General features: G+C 42.1%; 2 protein-coding genes across 4 annotated transcripts in view; both read left to right on the top strand.

Moving 5' to 3' along the window:
- The first annotated feature begins 2,633 nt into the window (after positions 1-2,633).
- On the top strand, positions 2,634-20,188 carry arrdc1a (arrestin domain containing 1a). 3 transcript variants are annotated; one of them, XM_062384874.1, is made up of 9 exons: positions 2,634-2,774; positions 5,553-5,663; positions 6,010-6,060; positions 13,171-13,325; positions 14,524-14,706; positions 15,613-15,789; positions 16,426-16,957; positions 17,129-17,251; positions 18,132-20,188. In XM_062384874.1, the coding sequence occupies exons 1-8, from the start codon at positions 2,657-2,659 to the stop codon at positions 17,221-17,223; spliced, it is 1,422 nt and encodes a 473-aa protein (XP_062240858.1). In that variant the 5' UTR covers positions 2,634-2,656; the 3' UTR covers positions 17,224-17,251; positions 18,132-20,188. The 3 variants fall into 3 exon arrangements, with proteins under 3 accessions (XP_062240858.1, XP_062240857.1, XP_062240859.1); XM_062384873.1 differs by having other exon boundaries at positions 17,099-17,251; XM_062384875.1 differs by lacking the exon at positions 17,129-17,251.
- A 603-nt stretch (positions 20,189-20,791) lies between these two features.
- ehmt1a (euchromatic histone-lysine N-methyltransferase 1a) overlaps positions 20,792-25,454 on the top strand; it is a 33,196-nt gene continuing 28,533 nt past the window's right edge. Inside the window, exons 1-4 of the mRNA XM_062384872.1 lie at positions 20,792-20,919; positions 21,164-21,569; positions 23,846-23,951; positions 25,068-25,150. Coding sequence (XP_062240856.1) covers positions 21,285-21,569; positions 23,846-23,951; positions 25,068-25,150 — 474 coding nt within the window. The 5' untranslated portion in view covers positions 20,792-20,919; positions 21,164-21,284. The remainder of the gene's footprint in view (positions 20,920-21,163; positions 21,570-23,845; positions 23,952-25,067; positions 25,151-25,454) is intronic.

Genomic DNA, 25,454 nt, shown 5'->3' with positions numbered 1-25,454 from the left:
ATATGAGATTAGTGTGATTGGACCTGTTCACTTGTGATCAGATCACCAAAGACCCATGTTCGTACCATGTCTAAACAGGGCCTCCATTTTTTGGGACAAACACAAGCCAATATTGAGGATCACAGGGGCAAACTGAGCTGAAATTGAATAAGAAGCGGGTTACATCCTGGCCAGGTAGATTAATGTCATTGTTTTGCAAATCACAAGTAAGTCAATTCCTAGATTTAGCATTTTGGAAACACACTATTCTTAACAAGGCTGTTAAGAATAGCCTAGTGAGGAGAACAGTAAAACAACGTTATTGTGCCCTTAAGATGATGGGTTTTAAAACACCTTTTCCAAAAGACAAGTTTTGGATGAGGTAATGGATGTCATTAAGGGTTAAACAAAGTTTCAGCCCTCCTCATCCACTGAGAATGCATGCAGGTTCAAATCATACATACATCATTCCTACAGTTATGTTTTTCCTGTGTTTTCCTGTGCACTATGGCAACCGATTGAGCATTTATTCCATATCCTTGATATCAATACATTGCAGTCATGTTATTAACATCGCCATATATGTCTGTGTGTACTCTAGTAGAGCACTATATAGGAGCTCATCAGCAAATGATGAGCTCATAAACTCACTTAAATAAAGATGAGATGTTGCACTTTAATGTAGTATTTTATTTCAATTTTAAGCAATCCTCAAAGCTTGAGAAACTAAAATAATGTTTAACGGTACAAAATGCCTATGGTCTGGACTGTATATAAACCATATACAGTCTGGACCCTGTTCTCTTCTGCTATTAGAATTAAAAAGATGCAAGAAGACTCTCTCAGCTGCAGTAGAATGAGACAGATAAAGGTTCCCCAAAAGTGTGACAGCTCTTTTTAATTAATTGGTAGACAAGTGAAGAATGTGACAAGCAAAGTTGAAACCCTACAGAATAAAGCTGAAATCCTGGACAAAAAAAACTATGCAACGACATGGACTGTCAGAGTAGTAACAGACCGACCAAAGAGACACAGCTAGTTTCTTGCAGACTGTCTGCATCACTCTACGTTTACTTGTTACCCGTCTACTGTGGGTGATGCAGATATACTCAGCAAAAACACTGTACACAATGAACATTTTACACATACATGTCTTTTCTTTAGTTTGAATTATTTTTGTTCTTTATGGTATTCTACTTACTTTTATTTAGTATTGGACTGGTTTACAAACGTCCTGTGTATTTGTATACTGATATCAATATACAGTAGGAATTGAACTAAAGTGTTGTATTCTTAAGATATGGAAAATCAGCCATCATACTTCTCTGTTGTATATTGTTATGTCAATCGTTTATTTACTCCCATTTACACTTGAAATAATAAGTCTAAAACTGTCAGAGTCACAATGAAAATATATATAATTACATATTGATGTAATGGAGACTCAGATGAAATTATAATCAGATTAACTCTTGCCGTAATGATAGGACAGTTTTACTATAATTTCATTGACTTATGCACATTCATACTGTGTTCCTTTGAGTCTGGATAATGTTTTTGTACGCCTCGTATTTTTCTGATAGAAAAATTGGATCCCTGTTGTGAAATATGTGGCTCTGCTGCAGAGTCTCTGGTCATAAACAGTAAATAACACCCTTTTTTATGTCTGTGCGATCATATCTAGAGTTGGAAAACCTGGGTTGACTTATTTAGTTAATAACCAGCGTTGTGTGACGGCTCATCTCATCTCTTAGCAATACATTTAGGCCTGTTTCTAGTTTTACAACCAGTCTCAGAATTAATTTGTGACTGCATTGGGAAATCATGGAAAGATTTTCCATACTTTTATTCTAGTCCAAATTATTGTTTTTTTGGCTGTTTTAAAGGAGAAAGATACTTACCAAATGTGTGAGACGACATTTGATTAGTTCGCTGATCAGAAGCAGAGATCTGACACCAGTGACTCTGAGTTTTTAGAGGATTTAAAATAAAAAAGAGAATATATTTAAATAACTATCTGAAATCTCTTATTCATAAAAGTATTCTGACTCTTTGCTGTGTCACTCCAAAACTGTTGTCAGTTGCATTCTGTTTGCATTGATAGTCTCGACCATGAACAGAGTCCGCCTGTGGCAAACTGAATAAAGACACATGCTTGTGTATAAAAGGTCCTACACCTCCCTACGCTGTGTACCAGGACAAATAAATTAATAAATAATTAATTTCAACTCATAGTTATGTATAATGAATAAATTGATGGCTTAAATGTTTCATTAAAAATTATTTTAAAATTGTATTTGTTTTTTGGACGGCATCACGCGATCCCACCTCTGTGTCTCGCGACCCCCACTTTGGAAACCCCTGCACTAGAGGACATGGATGGATCATGACATCTTTTTCTCGAGGACCATAGTGGACCCCAGCAGGTTGGTGGCTGCAGAAACTATAATAACTAATACACTTAGTAACTAAATGTGAGTAAACATTAGTCATATTTAAATTAGTGAATCAAAACTAAATAGTTTTACAGTGACAGGTACACCTGGGGATTTTTTTTTCCATCTTGTGAGAAGACAGTGACGTTAGACGAAGGGGCGGGGACGCAGCGTGGAAAATGTGCGTGTTAGGTGTCTGCGCGCACAGGTGATCTTCAGTCCCGCTGCGGATCCGGGGAATCATGGGGAAGCTCCAGCAGTTCGAGATCACCTTCGACAAAAGCAAAGTGATGTACAGTCCGGGAGAGTCCATCTCCGGGACCGTGAACATCAAAGTGGGCCAGGCGCTGCCCTGCAAAGGTACGAGTCCGCTAATTCAATCATTAATCCGCACATCTGCGCTCCAGGTGACAAAACCTCGCCGTCGCCAAACAAGGAAGTGATGGGTTGACGATGTGATTCGTGGGGAGCAGTTTAGATTCCACTGTGGAAAGAGCTGCTGGTGTTTGAATGCCACGCTGATGTGCTTGTAATGAGTCAAACAATATATTGTTTTTTATTTGTCTCAGCACTGTTTCCTTATGATGTCGCTGTAATAGTCTGAACTCTGGGTAGGGTGAGGTGTAAGTACTAAGTGCTGCACAACAAGAAAACAAGTGGTTAAAGTACAGATGGAAGCAGATAAATAATGTCAAAATGATAATGATGGAACTAAAGGACCGTTTCTAGACTGGCCCTCCAAGTACATGCATGGACATGCCTTTCAAAAATACGGTATTAGCTGAGACTTAAAAGAAAACAGCCTAATTTCCTCAGGCAGTTCCTCCCAGAGCCTGGGGGCCCTGTCGCCCCTTTAGTTTTCAGCCTGAGGAAGTGACAACATACACTCACCTGAACATTACAAGCAGCGCGGAGGGAACTAGGGAATTCAGAGATCAGTGATATGTAGGGCCTGGTCATGAAGAGCCTATTCCTTCATTTCCTCTGTAGCCAGGGTCACAGGGACGTAACCAGGACCCTGGGAGCCCAAGTCCCCCTGGGCCCCAGACATATTTTAACACTCACCCCAGATGATTGAAAGATTAATTAAACAAAAATCTGTATTTAAGCTAAATATTCTGTCAATTTAAACCTGAACGTGTTTCGACCATATCTGATAGTTTTCAGCTTTGTCACATCTCACGTGTGTTTATCAGATCCCAATTGTAAACGTAGCATAAATGTCTCCTTACCATTGATATAAATATACTTTACAGGTCTTCAACATGTTACAGCCCATCCTCTGGAGCGTCATTGGTATTAAAGCCTTTTTTCGCCTCAGTTACAAAGTAAAACCTTCTCCTTGAGATTGATTTCTCCCTCTCTCTCTCTCTCTCTCTCTCCCTGACTGTGTGTGTGAGTTTCTGTTTGAACGCTTGTGGGGCCTCCAGTCTGTTTACATTCCTCTTCAGGTAGAGCTGGTCAGACTGTCAGCTTCACTGTGCGCCGCCCAGGAAACAAAACTCTGCATGCAACCCTTTGAATCACTGATAGATTATGAAGAGGGCTAGGCCTCTTAATAACAGACATATTATCTGGGCAAATATTGACATTGCATCGAAAATCAAATAGGTTTTAAGTCACTGCAGTTGACCTCGGACACAATGCGTTTGCTAAGGCTTCTTTAGGAATGTTTCAAACTGGAATAGACTGTTCTGAGAAGTCTTGTTTTCATTTTAAATTAATATTTGACTAAATATAATCCTGTTTGATTAAAAATATACTGTAAGGCAATTATACTGATATGCTGAGAATCATTCAACTACTGTTCATATCATTGTTTGACACTGTGCCCTGTTGGTATTATGTGCTGCCAAGCTTTTACTGAAGTTTTTTTAACCTCATTTACTTCTGCACCAAAAATGCATTGAGGACAGATTGTGGGTCGACCATCCAAATACATTTGTGTTTTTCATTCACAAACAACAACAATGTGAACAAAAATATGATACAAGAATAGTACTCACAGAGCTCATAATAATAATAATATCTTGAATTTATACAGCGTCTTTCAATAGACCCAAGGGCGCTTTACATGTATCAGTGGGGACAATAAGAGAACAGAAAAGAAATGAAGGCCCAACTGTTCCCTGAAATTCAATCAAGCTGCACCAATTTCACACACTCATATTTATCAGCCCCCCTTAATATGTCTGATTATTTTCATCAAGATCCATGAATTATTTCCTGAGAAATCAAAGAATAAATTCCCTGGATCTGCCCCCTAATCCAGATCCACAACTAGATTGAATTTGTTCTCCCCTGACCCGTCCTTCCACCAGGTTTCGGGTATTCCCTGAAGTTTTTGCAACTTTCCTGCTAACTAAATTACCAAGAATACGAAAGTAAATATGTTCATTTGATCATAACCATTGAACCTCATTGAACAGTGATTGAAATTCACAGCCCAGAAATGAAAGGAAATAGTGTTGATGTTAACAACTGGATCATCAAGATTAATAGATCAACATTTTCTAATCCTCTCACCTCTATGGCAGAAACGTAGTAAGAGATGTAGAAAACACAAAAGTACATACTACACATCTTTATTGAAAAAATTGCTGAGTCATGATCGCAGTGTTTTGTTCCGTCTTCTGTCAGAGCTGCTTTCAAAGAGCTTCTATAAAGCTCAGTGATGATTGGAGCTTCATACTTTACTACGTGTTTGCACTGATGGTGATTCACAGCTGGAAATATTCCAACAGCTCTTATCTGAAATGTCCTGGAAAAAAGTCAAAGAGCTCTTACACAAGAGTTGCTATATTCTATTAATATAACTTCACAATCTGGTCTGCTGGGTTAGATTCTGGCTGTAGTGTGGTTTTGAATGGGCCATGTGGAGAGGGTTTGTTGAAAGCTCACTTAACCAATGTTAACTACTTTCTTCAGCATTACTGTAAAAGTGTGAGGTTTCATATAGTCTTTCTTCTCAGCTTCTTTGGGCTTCAGTGTAACCCACTTGTGCTTTTGTTACTCATAGAAAATAAATGTCATAATGCCTGTCTCATAACATCATATGCTCATGAGAAATATTTCATTCTGCACCTACTGAGTCACATCTGTGGCTAAAACGGCACTGCCTTGTCTTCTTACCTGCAGCCATCAAAGTGAACTGCAATGGTTTCTGTGGCATCACTACCAAAGTGAATGACACGGCGTGGACGGTGGAGGAGCAGTACTTCAACAGCACTATCTCTGTCTCAGACAAAGGTGAGCGACTGAGCCTCTGAGCAGAAATGGGATCCGATAAGTTGGGCTCCATCAGCCCATTCCAGTATCAGATTTAGAGACCTTCCCTGGCTTTGAATACGTATGTGTTAGTCAGCCCCAGGAAATACACAAATCAAAAACACAAGCCACACCTGGGAAAATGTAGACAGAGTTATTCTTCATCTGTGCATCATGGGATACAAATAATGTAGTAAAAGAAATTGAAGGGTAAAGAGTGTGTATAGGCGATGCAGCCCTGAAGCATATCTGCCTGCTGAGTAACAGCAGGGCGATTGTTAGTGTTTACACTGATGAATGTTGTCTGTGCTTTCTCTCCCCCATACAGGAACACTGAAACAGGGAGAACACACTTTTCCATTCAAGTTTCTCATACCAGGTAGGATAAGGGAAATGATGGGATGATGAACACTTGTCATCACAAATTCTTTCGTGTGTTGGTGTGTGTGTGTGTGTGTCCGTGTTGCGCTCGCATTTCACTGCCTGACAGACATGCCCTGGCATGATGATGTTTACTCTAATTCTGCTGTGGTTCAGCAGCACTGATGATGATGGGACTTCCCTTTGGCTTATGAGTTTTGTGTGAAACATTGGACTTACTCACTTAATTTGTAGGAACCAGCTCCAGTTAATTAACCGAGGTGAATTATCTTTTAAATTGTCACAGTTAAAAGATGCTAAATTAAAAACGTGTTTAAAAATGAAAACCCATGACTGTGTGTGAGATGAAAGAGGGTCGGCTATGTTGAAGAACCCAGAGAGAATGATGACCCACCCTTCAGCTCCTCTCAGGTGATTTATCAGGTCTAAAGCAGGACTTTGGATGAATCCAGTGTGTTGACGCCGATACTGCTAATCCTTTTTTCCCTTACCATATTGGACTGACACAGCGTGTGGACAGAACCACTTCCTCTTCTGCAATTTGTCTTAAAAGTAAATGCACAACGTTCGTTTTATCAGAATCAGAATTCTTTTATTTGCCAAGTATATTTGCACTTACAGGAAATTGCCTTGTTGTGGTTGGTGCACTTTACATAAAACGATATAAAAACAACAATATAGAACAACATTATATACAGTAAGAGAGAGTTGTTGCTGCAACGCTTTAGATCGAGCTGGATAACAGAGCTTTTCTTTTTGAATAATTGTGAACTTGGATCAGAAGATTGTGTGTCTTGCTTAACAGACTTATAAATTAGTCGACATGTTATGATTGAAAAAACAACAGTTCAAACAGTAAACACTGCTGAGACCTGGACACATGTCTGTCAGATGATCTCACAGGTTGTAAACAAACTTCAGTATCTGAATGAGTGAAAACAAAGCCTTTGTTTGGGTCATAAATCCATCACCAATAACAGACTCACTTCCCGCTTCATTTCTGCCCTGCTGTGATTATGTGTGTACCATTAGATCACATTGAGTGTTATTACCCACATGTCAGATGCAGCCATATTTAGTTTGGCCGCCATTATAGTGGTTTAGATTATCAGTTTGTTTGTTTACAACCTGTCTGATCTTCTCATAGCTTTTGTTAGTTAACTCCTCCTTGTAGCAGTGGTTCCAGCATGATCCCAGACCTCAGCAGTAACTTCTAGGGATGGGCGTTCGATTAAATAGTCTTCATCGATCGTCGGGAGAATTAATGACGAATTTTCGATTAATCATTCATATTTTCAAGTTCAAAAATTCACTATTTAAAGGCTATATTAAAATGAAGTGAAAAAACAAAGCGTGTTTCCCCATTCAGATCTTTATTATAAGATGAACAAAATAAGCGCTGCCATAATCTTAAGCAGAGGAGCCGACAACTAGAAGCCGGTGATACCAAACACAACTGACCCTTGTTTTTTTTCCCTCCAAAATAATATAATAATAATAATATAAAAAACATCATGTTAAACAAAAACTTAACCACAAATATATAATACTTAGGTCTGACAGGTTTTGCCAGATGTGACTAAAAACTATCAAACAAGTCACCGAGTCGAGAAAGCTTCATAAAAATAACCAGTAACTCACATACAACCTCAGCACCAGCCTACGGGTTTGTGTTGAGAAAGATGAGCATGTTAGCATACTCTGAGGTCAGACGCGAACGCAGCCTGGTGACCGTCAGTCCAGCCGCCGAAAAAACTCGCTCTGAGGGGACTGACGTCCCCTTGATACACAGGTAGCTCCGTGCTAACTTGGCTAGCCTGGTGTTTTCGCTTCCCTCGTCCGTGTCATACAACGCAGGCTCCTCGTCTCCCCCAGTCTCTGGGATAGCTTCGCAGTATTGGCAGTGAACCAAGTCATTTTTTAACTCAAAATGGTCCCACTCTACACTTCGCCATGACCTCTTCATGTTTACTTTGGAAATGGAAATACACGGTAACTCGCAGCCAGTCGCAGGTAACTGAGTAGGCCTGTGGCTTTTTTTTCAAACACTGCTCCCCGTGGTCAAATGTGTAATTAGTGAATTTCTCGATGAAAAATAATTTCCTCGACGAAATTCTTAATGATCAATTAATCGATCATCGATTAATTATGCCCATCCCTAGCAACTTAATCATAGCTAAAAGAAATTGGGTAAAACGATACACATAAGACCCTACTGGTTTCAAATTTGGGGAAAAAATTTAAAATTGGTTTACTATTGAAGTTCATTGTAACTAGACAGGTGCTCTGAGAGCACACACCTCTACCAAGACTAGTCTCGCCATGTCAAATTCATTATCTAAACTATGGCAGCCTGCTATGTTGTCCTATCACAATTTCAGAATGAGCTTACATTTTATTTTTACGATTGTTATAGTTGCATATGCGGTTTTCAGGTTGGTGTTTTGCTTAATTGCTTTATTTTATAGTTTGCAGAATAATTTGCATCAACTTGCAGAACTTATTTTTCACTCTTTAGTCTGTTTACCAGTAAATCTGAATCTGTTCTGTGGGAAATGTAAATAAACAAAAAATGTATTCCTGGATCATCACATTTATTCAGATCTGCTCGAAAACTGAACAGGTTCTTCTCTTACCCATACGTCTTTCCTTGGTAAATGGTCCAGTAGTTTTTCCTGCTAATAACGAACATGAAAAAATAACTTCCTTGGCAGAAGTAAAATCTGTCATTGTGTCACACTCTTGAACTTGAATGAAAGAATCTCCTCAAAAAACACATGTTCAGTTTGGGTAAAAGCTTGTGTGAATCATTGTTAGTCTAGAGATTGAAAATGTTCTGATGGAAAGCATCTGAAAGAAAGAGAAAAGGATGGGTGCAACCATTGCTACTTATGACATGATGTCAGCAGCTGAAACTTTGTTCCACTTACACAAAGCACTGTCAGAGTATCACTAGGTGACATCAGCAACTTTTCTAAAAGACTCTTTGGCAAATATTTTCGAGTTTTGATTGTGGCCAACACCCGAGTTAATTAATCGAAGATAATGACGTATGTGATTTTGAGATATTATTGTTTTGTTATATGTGTTGTTTAAAAAGAAACCCCAAAAAACGAAAAAAGGCAGTTAATTCAGTAAAAGTCTTATTTTATTAGATGATGTCGTATAAGAGATGAATAACTTGGGCACAGTTGCCCCTCCTGTCTACACATTGTCATCATGTTTTATTCTGATGAGCTCACAGCAACCTGTGCTCAGCCTTTGTTCGACGGTGTAACCTGCTTTAATTTATTCTTCCAGCTAAAACCTTCTCCATAATGTGAGGAGGAACTTCACAGAAACTCAAAACCAGCCCAGCCGGTCTTTTTTGCTGTTGTCATTCTAAATCTGTCATTTGAACCGTGTGTGTGTGCTCTCACCACTGGAGAGCCTGCAGGTGTCTCAAGACACTCTGGAGTGTTGTTTTCATCTCATCTCATCTCATTTTCATCCACTTATCCGGGGTCGGGTCGCGGGGGGAGCAGCTCAAGCAGGGGGCCCCAGACTTCCCTTTCCCGGGCCACATTGACCAACTCTGACGGGGGGATCCCGAGGCGTTCCCAGGCCAGTGTTGAGATATAATCTCTCCACCTAGTCCTGGGTCTTCCCCGAGGTCTCCTCCCCACTGGACGTGCCTGAAACACCTCCCAAGGAAGGCGCCCAGTGGGCATCCTTACCAGATGCCCGAACCACCTCAGCTGACTCCTTTCTAAGTGAAGGAGCAGCGGCTCTAATCCGAGTTCCTCACGGATGGCTGAGCTTCTCACCCTATCCCTAAGGGAGACGCCAGCCACCCTTCTGAGAAAACTCATCTCGGCCGCTTGTACCCGTGATCTCGTCCTTTCGGTCATCACCCAGCCCTCATGACCATAGGTGAGGATAGGAACGAAGATCGACCGGTAGATCGAGAGCTTTGCCTTGCGGCTCAGCTCTCTTTTCGTTACAACGGTGCGGTAAAGCGAACGCAATACCGCCCCCGCTGCTCCGATTCTCCGGCCAATCTCACGCTCCATAGTACCCTCACTCGCGAACAAGACCCCAAGGTACTTGAACTCCTTCACTTGGGCTAAGGACTCATTTCCTACCCGGAGTAAGCAATCCATCGGTTTCCTGCTAAGAGTCATGGCCTCAGATTTAGAGGTGCTGATCCTCATCCCAGCCGCTTCACACTCGGCCACCAGCCGATCCAGTGAGTGCTGAAGGTCACAGGCCGATGATCCAATGAGGACCACGTCATCTGCAAAAAGCAGTGACGAGATCCTCAGACCACCGAACTGCAACCCCTCCCCACCCCGACTACGCCTCGATATCCTGTCCATGTATATCACAAACAGGATTGGTGACAAGGCGCAGCCCTGGCGGAGACCAGCATCCACTGAGAACGAAACTGACTGGCTGCCGAGGACGCGAACACAGCTCTCGCTTTGGGAGTACAGGGATTGGATGGCCCTGAGGATAGACCCCCTTACCCCATACTCCCGCAGCACCTCCCACAGTTTCTCCCGGGGGACCCGGTCATACGCCTTCTCCAGATCCACAAAACACATGTAGACCGGATGGGCATACTCCCAGGCCCCCTCCAGGATCCTTGCGAGAGTGAAGAGCTGGTCTGTAGTTCCACGTCCGGGGCGAAAACCGCATTGTTCCTCATCAATCTGAGGTTCGACGATCGGCCGAACCCTCCTTTCCAGCACCTTGGAGTAGACCTTACCAGGGAGGCTGAGAAGTGTGATGCCCCGGTAATTGGCACACACTCTCTGGTCCCCCTTTTTGAACAGGGGAACCACCACCCCAGTTTGCCACTCCTTTGGCACTGTACCTGACTCCCACGCGATGTTGAATAGGCGTGTCAACCATGACAGCCCCTCAACACCCAGAGCCTTTAGCATTTCTGGCCGGATCTCATCAATCCCTGGGGCCTTGCCACTGCGGAGATGTTTGACCACCTCAGTGACCTCCACCAGGGAAATTGACGATGAAACACCATCAACCTCGAGCTCTGCCTCCAACATAGAGGGCGTGTTATTCGGATTCAGGAGTTCCTCAAAGTGTTCCTTCCAACGTCCGACAACCTCCTCAGTTGAGGTCAACAGAGTCCCATCCTTACTGTACACAGCTTGGATGGTTCCCCGTTTCCCCCTCCTGAGGTGCCGGATAGTCTTCCAGAAACACTTTGGTGCCGACCGAAAGTCCTTCTCCATGACCTCTCCGAACTTCTCCCACACCCGCTGCTTAGCCTCCGACACGGCAGCAGCTGCAGCCCTTCGGGCCTGTCGGTACCCTGCAACCGAGTCAGGAGTCCTCCAGGATATCATATCCCGGAAGGCCTCCTTCTTCAATCGGACGGCTTCCCTGACCACCGGTGTCCACCACGGTGTCCGAGGGTTACCGCCCCTTGAGGAGCCTAAGACCCTGAGGCCACAGCTAGCCGCCGCAGCTTCAGCAATGGAGGCTTTGAACACCGCCCACTCCGGCTCAATGCCCCCAACCTCCACAGGAATGCCAGAAAAACTCCGCCGGAGGTGTGAGTTGAAGATACCTAGGACGGGGGCCTCCTCCAGACGTTCCCAGTTCACCCGCACTACTCGTTTGGGCTTACCAGGTCTATCCGGAAATTTCCCCCACTCCCTGATCCAACTCACAACCAGATGGTGGTCGGTTGACAGTTCCGCCCCTCTCTTTACCCGAGTGTCCAAAACATGCGGCCTCAGATCAGATGACACGATCACAAAATCAATCATTGATCTTCGGCCTAGGGTACTCTGGTACCAGGTACACTTATGAGCACCCTTATGTTCGAACATGGTGTTTGTTATGGACAATCCATGGCTAGCACAGAAGTCCAATAACAAACGACCGCTCGGGTTCAGATCAGGGAGGCCGTTCCTCCCCACCACGCCTCTCCAGGTGTCTCCATCGTTGCCCACGTGGGCGTTGAAGTCACCCAGCAGAACTACGGAGTCCCCTACTGGAGCCCCATACAGGACTCCATTCAGGGTCTCCAAGAAGGCCGAGTACTCTGAACTGCTGTTTGGTGCATACGCACAAACAACAGTCAGAGTTTTCCCCCCTACAACCCTTAGGCGCAGGGAGGCGACCCTCTCGTCTACCGGGGTAAACTCCAACACCGCGGCGCTCAGCCGGGGATTTATGAGTATCCCCACACCCGCCCGACGCCTCACGCCCTTGGCAACTCCGGAGAAGAATAAAGTCCAACCCTTATCCAGGAGTATGGTACCAGAGCTGAGACTGTGCGTGGAGGTAAGCCCCACCAGATCTAACTGATAGCGCTCCACCTCCCTCACAAGCTCCGGTTCCTTTCCCCACAGCGAGGTGACGTTCCACGTCCCCAGAGCCAGCTTCTGCCGCCCGGGTCTGGTCCGTCGAGACCCCCTACCTTCGCTGCCACCCATGTGGCTGCGCACCCGACCCCAACGGGTCTTCCCACAGGTGGTGGGCCCATGAGATGAAAAGAGGGGGGGTGCCACGTAGTTTGTTCGGGCTATGCCCGACCGGGCTCCGTGGCAAACCCGGCCACCAGACGCTCGCCATCGAGCCCTCCGTCTGGGCCTAGCTCCAGACGGGGGCCCCGGGCTTCCTCCGGGCTGGGTCCCATCTCCTCTTTCGTCGATATTCATTGAGGGTTTTGAACCATTCTTAGTCTGGCCCCTCACCTGAGACCACTCTGCCATGGGAGACCCTACCAGGAGCACAAGGCTCCAGACAACACAGCCCTCAGGTTCACGGGGACACGCAAACCTCTCCACCACGATAAGGTGACGGTTCAAGGAGGTTGTTTTCATGTTTACATTAAAGATCGGGAGAAAAGCAAGTTTTCAAAATCTATTTTTCTCACTGTTGAGCAAAGTCATCTTGCCCTCTGTGTGCAGTAAATCATTGATGTAACATGGTGACAATATCTGCCACAATTCTGTTGCACTATTACCAAACCTCTTAGTAAGCTGTGACCCAAAGTGCTGTCACCCTGTTCTGAAAACTGAAGTCGGTTATTCTGTATTTACTGTTACTCTATGTGATCAATCTAATACTGATGTCTTCCTTCCCTCAGCCTCGGCTCCAACATCCTTTGAAGGCAACTATGGTAAAATCATTTACAGAGTGAGGGCTTTTATTGAAACACCACGTTTTGCCAAGGACTACAACGCTGAGAAGGCTTTCTACCTGCTCAGACTCCTGAACCTGAATGAAGTGCCAGACATATGGGTGAGACATGGTGTGTGTGTGTGTGTGTGTGTGTGTGTGTGTGTGTGTGTGTGTGTGTGTGTGTGTGTGTGTGTGTGTGTGTGTGTGTGTGTGTGTGTGTGTGTGTGTGTGTGTGTGTGTGTGTGTGTGTGTGTGTGTGTGTGTGTGTGTGTGTGTGTGTGTGTGTGTGTGTGTGTGTGTGTGTGTGTGTGTGTGTGTGTGTGTGTGTGTGTATAAAGTCGATCCTTAGATGATGGCCATGTTGGTCTTAAAGCTCCAGTGTCTAAGATTTAGGTCAAAGGGATCTATTGGCAGAAATTCAATGTAAAATAATCTTTGTGATGTTTTCACGAGTGTTTCATCTTAATTATACAAATTGTTGTTTTATTTACCCTAGAATGGGCCCTTTATATTTAAATACTTCATAATTACACCGGGGGGGAGGGGGTCATCTCTATGGAGGCAACCATGTTTCTTGTAGTAGCCCAGACTGGACACACCCTTTTGAGGTATTATTTTTCAAATGACATCTACAGTTAGTTTGTGTTGGAAGGGAATCTTGATAATGTTAATCTGTCTTTAGTTTGTATAGTCTGATACATTGGGTTTCATCTCTCTGCAAAGACTTTATGGTACAAGACCTTGCAAGTAATTGTTGTGCAAATCACAAGTCAAAACAAGATCCTCAAGTCCTAAGTCAAATCCACCCTCTTAGCAATCTGGGAAGGTTTTCGTTGCATCCCCCTTTAGACAAAATGCTACTGTAAACAAGGGGCGTTTATCGAGGGGAACAGTGAAACGAAGGCTTTGTTCATACCTGGTATTATCATACGCCCGAAGTGATCTGATTGCATGTGGACAGGCCTTAGTATGTCTGTTCACACCTGACATTACAATGCATCCTGAATGTGTCTCCTGTGACTGTGACGGGATCTAACTTCACCGCTCTACATGCAAATAAACGCGGATGTTATTCCTGTTCACAAAGACCAATTCATTTTTTTTTTTACATTGTTTTTACCCGTTGTGATGACGCGAGCAAGAGGGAGGGAAAGTGTGGAGTCAGGATGGGCTGAGTGAATCAATGTGCGGCTTGACTTTGGAATAAGATTTCACGGATATGAAAATAAAGAAAAAATCATTATGTGATGTTCATTGTTGACATTGTGGTGGTGGCTAGTGATAAATCAATGTGTGAGCACTGCCCCTCTCCACACAGGGAATCTGCTTATCTGAAGTGAAGCAGCAGTTCACCTACATGCTGGTGAAAACGGGCACAGTCGTCCTGAAGGCTCAGACTGACATGAAGGGTTATACACCGGGCCAGATCATCCAGGTGACAGTCAACATCCACAACCAGTCTGGGAAAAATACAGGCAACATGGCGGCCAGCCTGATGCAGGTAAATCCCTTTTCTGGCCACACCTGTGAGGTGCAGGTTAGGTTTAGGCTCACAGACCAAATTCCACTGTATTAAATATCTTCCTCCAAATCCTAGTCATCATTATAGGTTCTTTAAAGCTAAATGGTCTGTATCTATATATCGCTTTTCTAGGCTTGATGACCATACAAAGTGCTTTACAGTACATGTTTTGATATTGATGTATAATGTATGGTTTTTAATGATTTGAGTGGGTCATCCACTCACCAGAAGATCGGTGGTTCGACCCACTGCATTCAGAAGTGTTCCTGGGCTGTTACAGCTGGAGTGGGTTAAGTTCTGTGAATAGGCCAAAAACCAAAACGGGTGAATGAAGCAGCTAATTAAACTATTGCTGGTCTTAATATCACTTTTATTAACACATTTGTGTCCAAAAAAATTACATTATTGATTGGAATGGCTCATAATGTCCCCTGGTGTTTAAAACTGTCTAGGACCTTTCATGGCCAATGCTTTTGTAGAATCAACTATTTGAAGTCTGCATGTCATGACTGACTTGTGCTGAATACTAAACCCATAAACCACCAACCATTTGGGGTCTGGTGGTAGAAAGGCGTGTCTCACACTGCCTCCCAGCACTGCATTTTAAAGGCACTTTTTAGATTTCCAGAGGGAGACACTTAAGCCATAACTTGAGGGGAAGTTACACTTTAATTACCGCCACGACTTCCAATAAATGCTGTTCCATTGTTGTCGGCTGCTTTGCAACTGTTTAATAATAAAGTTCAATGTCAAGAGATCTTTATTGTCGCTGTACAGGTTTAATCAAATGTTTCCAGTAGATACCTAATTGGGAAATTTACACAAATTTAGACCATAATGTCCAGGATAAACTGTGAAAACGAACCTATACTTTTTTTTTTTCAGAGAGTGACCTATGAGACGAAGAGGTCCACGCATGATCTGAGAAACATAGTGGATGTGGAGGGAGGCGCCGTGAAGGCCGGCAAGGAGGTGGAGTGGAAGGAGCAGATCATCATTCCTCCTCTTCCACAGTCCTCGCTGGCAGGCTGTGATCTGATAAAGATTGAATATTACGTTAAAGTACGATATGTTCTTATACCCTATTAGAAATATTTTTTGTTAAGGAGTTTGTCTAGCTTTTGATTACCAGTCATTGGCCTCGATCATTCTATTGCAGTCATGCACATGTGATGGAAAGTTCAGACTCTGACCAAATCCTTTTTTTGATGTCACAATAGCAATCAATTTAATGTGATCACATAATGTGAAGGCTCTAGTAGCTTGGCATAAATATACAGCATGGGTGCACTTCTAAGGAGGCGGGATTTTTTCACAAGCGAGAATCGGTTTCCAAGTTCCAGACCGAATTATTTGTTTGTGCTCGAACTAATAGAACCAATCGGTGTCCTGCCACAGAGGAACTACTGGGAGCCACATGCATGTCAGGTGTGATGTAAGCAGGAAGCAACTGTTGGTTTATAACAAAGACGCTTCTTGGCGTTTAGATTTAACATTCTGTAGGTTACAGTCAAATCAATGCGCAGCGGGAACTTATTGTTTTAGTGGAGCACTGTCCATGTTGACTGCACTAAATCATACCATGTGTAGAATTTTCGATTCTGAACATCTACTTGAAAGCCATTCAAAGTGTTTGTACAAAGTCTGTATAACTTCAGGAAATGTAAACCACATTCTCTTTTCCTCTACTTTTAACAGGTCAGTCTTAAATCTCCAGACGTCATGCTGACACTACCCATCCACATCGGGAACGTCTCACTTGACAAAAAACGGCACCCTTCAAAAAAAGCTGCAAATTCTTCCTCTGCTGCAGCTGAGGATACACCATGCCCCGGGGTGTCGAGCCCTGACAGCTCCACCTCTGCCACCACTCCCACACTGCCCCATCGCCCTGCCCCAAAACCGGCTCCCCGTCCCACCCCTCGCCCCAGGGTGTCTTCCCATAATTCCCCCAGTGCTCCTCCAGCTGAGTACCGCCTTGGAGCAGAGGGTGGGGCTCCAGTGAACGATGGCTTCCCCAACAAGCGGCAGTCTCAGCTGGTGTCACCCAATGCTTTCAGCTATGCCCCTGGGCTGTTTTTCCCCCAGAACCAGCCACCCAGTGGACCTGGCATTGCAGCCAGTGGCTCCACAGGGGCCACAGCACCTTACCCATCTGAGAATGCTACTAGCTCAGCACCAACAGCACTCATCCTGCCTCCAGAGTATGACACCTCAGCTTATCCTCAAGGTAAGTTAGCACTTTTTTTTACTGTCAGGGCTGTGCTAACAATCCTATGTGGGATTTGACTCCATATAGCAAGTCCATTAACTGTGTCATCTCCTACTCTACCCTGTGTTTCCTGTATCTCTCTATTGTCATTATCTAAAGCTGCTTTCAGACATCTACTGAACTCTGCAGATCATCTGGAGAAACTCGGAGGTGTATGTGTGAACGCAAATGTCCAAGTCAGAGCCTCCAGAGTTTCTGAGGACGTTCTCCAACTGGCCCCCTAAAGTCTGCAGAATGTCCGGAGCAGTTGATGTGAGAACACAGCATTAGATTCTATGCAGGATTCACCACGAGCGAGTGGGGGCGTTAATGACACTTGTAACTTGCTACAGACTTAAAATGTAAACAGATAAAAAAGAAAACAAATATCAGTGGATGAAAAAGAGCTGTACGTCACACGTGTAGAAGACACCGACAAAGATGTCAAGAGAGCTACGAGCTATGGTGATGAGAGCCGACGTCGGTGTCTACGTGAGGTGATAAGGCCTCTCCTCACCTGAATCCTGCGGAGAATTTGTTGCTGTTGTGCTTGAATAAAGGCATCTCACTCACACACTGACCGGATGATCAACCTGTGGATGAGGTTCAGCAAATGAATGTGATCGGACTGCACAGCAGCTAGCTGTATTGCTTGTTTCTTGTTAAAACATGAAGGAAGGGTGACCTGAGCTGTGGGTGTTAAAGCATTTGTTTTGGTTTGTAAAGCTGATGCTAGTATGACATCTAGTGGCACTGAATATTGTATGTATATATAACCTTTCGATGGTTGAGCCATGATTATTTCTGTCAACGTGCTGAAAGGTCCTTGTGCAACACTTTACACATCACCTGCGCCTGCAATTTTAACATTGAATCCGTATATCTCTGTGTGCGGTCGCAGACTGGAAGAATTTAATGTCACAGGAAGGGAATTAATTATGATCGGATGCAGAATGAGTGAAGGGACCTTAACACAGAGACGCAGGATTAAAATGGAAATGTGTTTTTCATAAAATAGCGCCTTTAAGGTTGTTACTAATCAGGCTCCCCAGGCTGTGGTTTTCCAGTTCTACTCCTGACGTTGGAAAGTGTGATATATAAGTGAGGCTTTTTTTGCTAACCAGCTGGTTTGATGTGTCTCTGTGTGTTACAGAGGCTCCTCCATCTTATGATGAGAGCTGCAACACATGAAGTGGATGAAGACCGAAGACGCTCAAAAACCAGGAGGATCATCAATTCACTATAATTCTACAATATCAAACAAAATGTCTGACTGAAACTGCAGTTCCTCTGGTTTTGGAAATCATGTCATCATCATGCAGAGTATGGTCATGGTAAAACGTTAGTAACCACTTGGACCAAATAATTACCAGACACGGAGCAAACATATTGTAACCTGGTGTGATTATTTAACCCACAGACTTTGTATAAGTTTCAAATGTTTCTAAATGTACAATAATCAGCATTTTGAATTGAAGTGAATTGACCTCAGACCCTGCTGCCCAGTGAACAAGTAGCTTAATATAACCTAATGGGGTTTATCCTTGCCACAGCTAATCAACAGTCTTTTTTTTTTATGTTTATCTATGTTTTACTTTTGTTTTTTTTTAAGCACTTTTAATGAGAGGAAAAAGAGGAGGAATCTGCAGAATTATATTTTCTGTTCTTTTTACTGAAACTGAAGTCAAGCTTTTAATTGTGGGTCACTTGGCAGTAGATGACGTCTGTAATGTCAGGTTTTGAAAGTTTCATGTAGGAACATTGGCACAAAACAATTCATCTAGTAACTAGTTTCATATTTTCAAAGGCTAACGGGTGAAATCATCTCAATTTGTTGAATATTTAAGTCTAGAGCAAAGACGTGATTTGCAAAGATCCCTTTTTATTTGCTTTTAATCAGGAGTTTTCAGATTTATGACACAATTCAGATGTTGTTACAAGTTGTCTATACTTACATTTCTAAAGATATAGTGTGGATCCAACTCAACATCTAAAGATATTGGAATTGTTTAATCATTTGTTACTTTCATGTCCTTGAACTATGTTTTAAGGACGTTGTATATTCTTCTCATGCTGAATGTGTATTGGCTCTATTCATGCAAGACATCCCTTGTGTGTCAGATTTTTTTTATTTGAATAATGATGCAGCATTACTGTGATTGGAGGTTTTACTTAGCTTAACTTTCTCACTCTTGTAGTGCTTATTTTCTTATTTCTGTATAGGTACCTCTACCCATGAGTTTTTTTTTTATTATTTCATTGCCGTTTATCACTCTGTCAGCAGGATTACACAAAAAACAACTGAATGGATTTCTTGAAGCTCTTGAAAGATAATGCATAGTTTTACAAGTTTGACAGCTTCTGTGCTTTAGGTGCAGTTATACATACACATAAGTACTGTATTTAAGCAGAAGTTTCAGGTACATCAGTAACTTATTTTCTTTTATTTCAAAGTCTACTACTCTAAACTTAATTTCAGATGGAAATATTAAATAACTGTAAAAGCATTCAAACCCTGATTATGTCAATAGCCTTTCTGGAGTTTGATGTTGTCCCATGTTTCTCTGTGGTTTCCATTTGGAAATTCTCCGCACTGTCCAAAAACATGTAGCTTACCTGGCAACTTAACTCCTATAAACTGGCCACTGTGTTCCTACTACCGAAAAATATCAGCTGGGATTTGAGGTACAGCTAATTGAGGACTGGATGGAGGGAAGTATTTAAGATTTATAGAAATTTAAGGGATAAAGCCTGAGAATTCCTTTTAAAGCTTGTTACCCCTTACAAACAAAATACTTGGTTCAGATGAGGTGTTAGCAGCTCCACCAACAAGAAAAGACAAATGGTCAAAGTGGCCGATGATCCAATGTTTCAAAGAACAATAAACACTAAAATGAGAAAAGCAAAGAATGCTAAACATTTTCCACTTTGTTCACATCCTGCCTCTGCCTGCTGCAAAATCCCTCACCTGAATCCTGCAGAGGATTTGTTGCTGTTGTGAGTATGTCTGTGCAAAGAACATCCTGCTGAGTAGTGAATGTGTGAAAGGCAAACTGCGCAGAATGTCTGGACCCAAGCCATGTCTGAAAATGACTTTTGATATTGTGTAACCGGCCCCTGGTGTGGGAACCACAGAACTATGTATACAACATATTGTATTTAACAGCTCCACCTTGAACTGCTACTAGACTAATAAATGCAATATACACATGGATGTCATATATCATAACAGATCAGCGGGAGAGGCTAATTTGATGATCCTTCTCAAACTGTAGAAAAAAAATTGAAAAACTTGCATGCTTTGTTTTCTCTATGTGTGATCACTTGTCCTCAGAGTGGAGCATTACATTAAGACCTTTAAAATAGTTTGTAATATAATTTAATTCAAGAGAGATACAAAAACTACTAGTCCTCGCATTTCGATCATTTTCCTTTAGTTAGTTTTTGAATAAAAAAATCCCAAGCATCAGATGACGAAAAGAGGGTTCCTTTTTACTTACTTCCGTTTTCGTTCTAATCACATTACTCAACTTCAATCTGTTTTTAGTTGTTACAAGTTAACGCTCTTCAAATTACTTTAAAATTAATTTAAATAATAAATGTATGATAACTTTTGTTTTTAGCCAGTAGCTAGAGCTAACTTACTCGTAAAGTACGATTTAGTTATTGTTTTGTCTCTTTCAAAGGCTCTGCGTCATTCCTAATATTAACCAATCACCAATGTGATATATATATACCTAAACCAATCAGAGGCACTGTGGGGGCGGGTCTTCTTCCTCCTGGGTGCTGTGGTGGAGCGGCGGAAATGGAAACTCTGCTCTTCCTGTCTGTTCCTCCCCATCCTCCCCGGGCCCGTGGCTTCAGCTCACCGACTACCTGACCCTAGTTGGAGGAAACTCAGCCGCCACCACTTCTCTCCACGGTCCCGGTTCACCTTCTCGGTAATGTCTGCCGGTCTGTGTCGCACATGAGTCTCACTGCCGCTCGTCCAGGCGGGGCTCTGCCCTCCTGGACTAAAGATGTAACTTTAGTTTGGGTGCACGGCTCATTGTCTTGTCTGCAGATGCACGTACTGTAAATGCTGCTCAGTAATGACAAAGTTCTTCATATGTTCATGTACTTCACCATAGAGTGTTTGTGTGGTTTGACTTGAAGTTGTAAATGTTGGTGCGGAACTTCTCTCAGGTCCTCTGCTGCTGAGACCAGCCTCCAACAGCAGCCCCTCGGGACAGAGTTGGATCGCGGTGGAGCCAGTGAGGGGCCTGGGCCGGGCAGAAGACCCCCCGCTCCTTCCGCCGGAACATCCATGGATGCCAAGGGGCAAGCGGCACAAAGTGGTCAAAGATCCAAAATTAAGATAACACCCTTCCACAGCTCGCACATAGTCATCAGCGATGGCGCACTCAGCGGCAAACGAGCAGGAGCAGCTTCTGCGAAACTGATGGCGTCTCCTGTTGTCCTGATCCCGGATACACCTGGGCGTCAGAGTGGACCGGCTGCCAGGGACAGACCTGCTGCTGCTGCTGGGAGCTCAGTCTCTGCAAAGAGCAAGAGCGAAGAAAAAGCCCATGCAATTCCTCTTGTTGTCAAGGTAAACACACAAACTGTAGAGCCTTCCAGGCACATTTTCCAGCAATGAGCCAGATAATTTGTAAAACCTCAGCCACAAGTTAAATTCTCTATGATGATATCTGTCGGTCACTGTCAGTTTGTGTGCATGTAGTAATAATCTGTTATATAACACCAGGAAGAGTTTTTATAAGTAAGAAATTCTGACATGGACCTTGCAAAGTATTTATTCAATTTGTATATCTTAAAATCACGGCACAGATTAATTAATTATGTCAGAAAATGAGAACACCACCTATCATGTGTCCAGTATGTTGCACATATACAGTCAGACACAAAGACTTTGTTTAAAAATGGGAAGAACAGAGACATAAAGATATTGGCTCACATGATGAAATTAAAAATGTATTAGTCTGTGCATGCATTAAGCCTGGCTGACTATCACAGCATTATATAATTTCTGTGCTTTTATTTAGAAGGATGAACACTCCAGGATATACAGCATAAACCGTTTGCCTAAACCAAGCTCCTAGTTTCAATAATCCAAGTGCATGTATTGCTTATATTAATTATTAACTTCTATTTGTGTGGCACTTTTCTAAACAAGAATTTAAAAAATACCAAATACTTGGTAAAAAAATGTAAAATCATGAAAGTAATGTTGTTAAGAAGTCAGTTAAACTTCCCTTGGCGGATGTTTAAAAGAGAAGAGAAACCATTTTTTCCATGACCGCGAAATGTGTTGTCACCTTTAGTAGCTTACATTTAGACTGAGAAGCTGTGAGTGTAGCTTTTTCTGCTGATGTCCGTGTGTCTGCTTGGACGTTTGTCTGAGCTGGTCAGAAATATAACATGGAACTAATCCATTTTGTTTTTTGGGGGGATTTGGAACTGTGTTCAATGAAAGGGTGATGAATTTGGTATCGTGCATGTGTTCTCGTACTTCTAAAGTGATGTAATGATTTTTTACTCAGTGCAGAATATTTACAGTTCCAGTTATCTTCCAGACAGGTTGAAAAAAAGGCATCGATAACTTTCTCCAGGTCAGTGTTAGACATAAATGGTTTAATTTGAGAGATATCACTCAACGGATAAAAACAGGAGAGAACAGCCTCCAGTACGATTCAAAGGTAAAGTCCTGACCCAAATAATTCCCACCATGGTAGTAACCAGCATGACGTCCGGTTTTCCACTATGTATGAAAAAATTATGCTTTCAATTACTTTGTCATATTTATATATTATGTTACCATATCAGATGTTCATATTAAATTTGGCCAAAGCTTTTAATGATGAGGTATACGTAAGTGAAAATAATCCCTGTGACACAAAAGCTCAGATAAAAGTCTGTGTTTTTCTACTTCTGTGACAAGCTGATGTCATATCTCTTTATAATCCACGCACAGATCTTTCACTCAACAATTTACCCAAGTAGATTGATGTAATCCAGCATACAAATAAGTGATGGTGCCGGTTTACTATAGAGTATTCTGGCAACTGCAGAATATCAATTTATCAGAACTTAAAACAATATGTTGGTTCCACAAATTATATGATCAAGAGGAACCATGCACTGTAGATTTAGAAAAGGACAGGTGACTCATTTATAAACCAGTGCGCAGAGTTCATATTAAAAGAGAACGTGCTCACAAAAGCCAGAAATGGCGTACGCAAAAAAACCTGATTTATAAAACTGTGCGCATGCACACCTGAAAGCAATGTTCACTTTATAAATCACAGTCCAACAGGAAATGTTCGCACGTGAATCTGCCTTATATTTCGCCCTCCACATGCCCACTTTCAACCATAAATGGTCAATGCAAAGCACCTCATCAATATTAAATTATCCTGCTGACCAATTGTTTCCACAGTGAGTCATGACAGAGTCCCGCCATCAAGTGATGAGGAGTGAAACTTTCTGACACTGACATCAAGGTGTTTGTTAGTCAAGTTATAAATGAGACCCCTGGGCCTTGAAATGACTCTTGAGCGACACAGGAACATGTTTTTTTAAGGAAAGGAAGCTGCCTAGTTGAACAGAAAATTGTCAGGTGAAAAGACAGCTGTATAAAGAGAGCATCAAAAGGAAGGGCTTTAATTTGAGAAAGCTGTGAAGTCATACTTCACACTAAAGGCGGAGTCAGCTTAAGGTTGTGTTGTATTGGACTGATTGACAGTGGACTGTTTGTATGTGAATAATAATGTGATATATATATATATATTATTGTGCATATAGGATAACACATATATGTATGAAGTTAAATTGAACTGCTTTGTTTTTAAATTGTTCTCTTCAAAGCCTGCGAGCAGGAAGACACCACCTCTCCACACAGAGCTTAGTCGCAGCCACAAAGGCAAAAGCAAAGAGAGGAGAGCTGCCTCCACCTCTGCCAAACGTCCACAAGGTTAGCTCATTCTTTGATAATATTTTGATTCCATATAAAAAGCAGGAAGCGGAAGCAGCTTCTACAGTGTCAAGAACATTGCTTTGGATTTTATGTTTGAAGTATAGTTGTAACCATGGATAGAGATATTATGTGTGCATATATAGCAAAGAGCTAAAAACATGCTTATCGATGCAGATTCTTCACAGAATGTCTCCAAAGGTTGCATTTTGAGTAATTCATATTAATTTATGGTAATCTGATTACTTATTTCAATCAGATTGAATGGCAATAAACTGTGTTTACATTAGACTTCTTAAAAGTTGAGATAAATTTTCCTTTTCGCTGGATAAGTCTCCTTATTTGAAGCTACAGTGCTATAAATGTTCTACTGATTACGGCTTTATTGTTCCCACACCAGGAAATGTCTCCTTTTTGATCAGAATATATCATCGATGTTTAGTGTTTTAGTGCGGCGTCATTTTTTTATATAAGAAAGTATTTTTTATCATTGACAGTTCGTTTATTCAATCTAATCAAATAAGGCTTTTAATACCCTGTAAATAATCTTGTAAAAAAAAAAATTCACAATTTTTTAATTATGAAACTTTAGCGGGTCAGAGGATGTTATCTGAGTAGGTGGTCCTTCAGTGTGGTCAAAGAAACGATCATGTTCAAATTCAATAAAGAATGTGGCCACATGAGGCCCACCCCAGCTCTGAATATGGTCTGAGTGATCTGATCTCAAATATGTCGTCAATGTGTTTGGATTGCTGGAGCTCCTTCTGTACTTTGAGCTGTCTGCTTCAATCAGGATGAATATTTTTTCCTGATTTATGATTGGATAAAGGATTTCTCTTCTGCTTCCCTTTTATACATTAGACCAGTACATAAACTTTCTTCACAAAGTAGTGTACAGTCTCCTTTTTTTATTTACTACTTGCCCTGTCCTTGTAGTTAGTAGTTTCGTCAAATAATATTGTGTGTAATCAGTTTTTCACACTTGCTAATAATAAGTTCCAGTGCAGTGGAGTCTTGATTTAACATTTATCTTTGGGTGACTCTATTTTAACATGTGAGTATTTACTGACAAGGGATTGTGGCCTCTGTCTGACCTCACTCTGTGTGCTGTTCTAGCTGTGAAGAGAAGGAAGAGGAAGATGGGAATGTACAACTTGGTCCCAAAAAAGAAAGCCAAGCCCATTAAACAGCAGGAGAAGGCAGGTCCATTTATTTATTCATTCCTGTATGTCAAACCTCATTCAGCCCTTTAACGCCATGTTCAGAAATTTTTAATTAATGTGACCAAATATAACAGTAAGATTATGTAAAATGTGCACTATATTCAAATACCTGCCCATCCTGTCAACCAGTTTCTTGTTTTACACTCTGTATTATCCTTGTTGTAAAAGCTATAACAGTACATGGTTTAAAAAAAACTTTTAATCTAAAAGTCTTGATGTTTAGAAGGTGACCCAGTTTGTTTGGGGGTGGAATCCTAGTTTATACAGATGTCACACCTCT

Source organism: Platichthys flesus, chromosome 3 (genome assembly GCF_949316205.1).
Source record: "Platichthys flesus chromosome 3, fPlaFle2.1, whole genome shotgun sequence".
Lineage (NCBI taxonomy): Eukaryota > Metazoa > Chordata > Actinopteri > Pleuronectiformes > Pleuronectidae > Platichthys > Platichthys flesus.
Note: the sequence above shows the minus strand (reverse complement) of the source record. Positions and strands in the feature narration are given on the sequence as shown.

What these genes read in the sequence shown, in the direction of transcription:
- arrdc1a (XM_062384873.1), top strand. Translation starts at nt 2,657, where the DNA reads ATGGGGAAGCTCCAGCAGTTCGAGATCACCTTCGACAAAAGCAAAGTG. An exon ending in CCAGGCGCTGCCCTGCAAAG is followed by an intron (nt 2,775 to 5,552) that starts GTACGAGTCCGC and finishes TCTTACCTGCAG; the next exon opens with CCATCAAAGTGAACTGCAAT. An exon ending in ATGAAGTGCCAGACATATGG is followed by an intron (nt 13,326 to 14,523) that starts GTGAGACATGGT and finishes CTCTCCACACAG; the next exon opens with GGAATCTGCTTATCTGAAGT.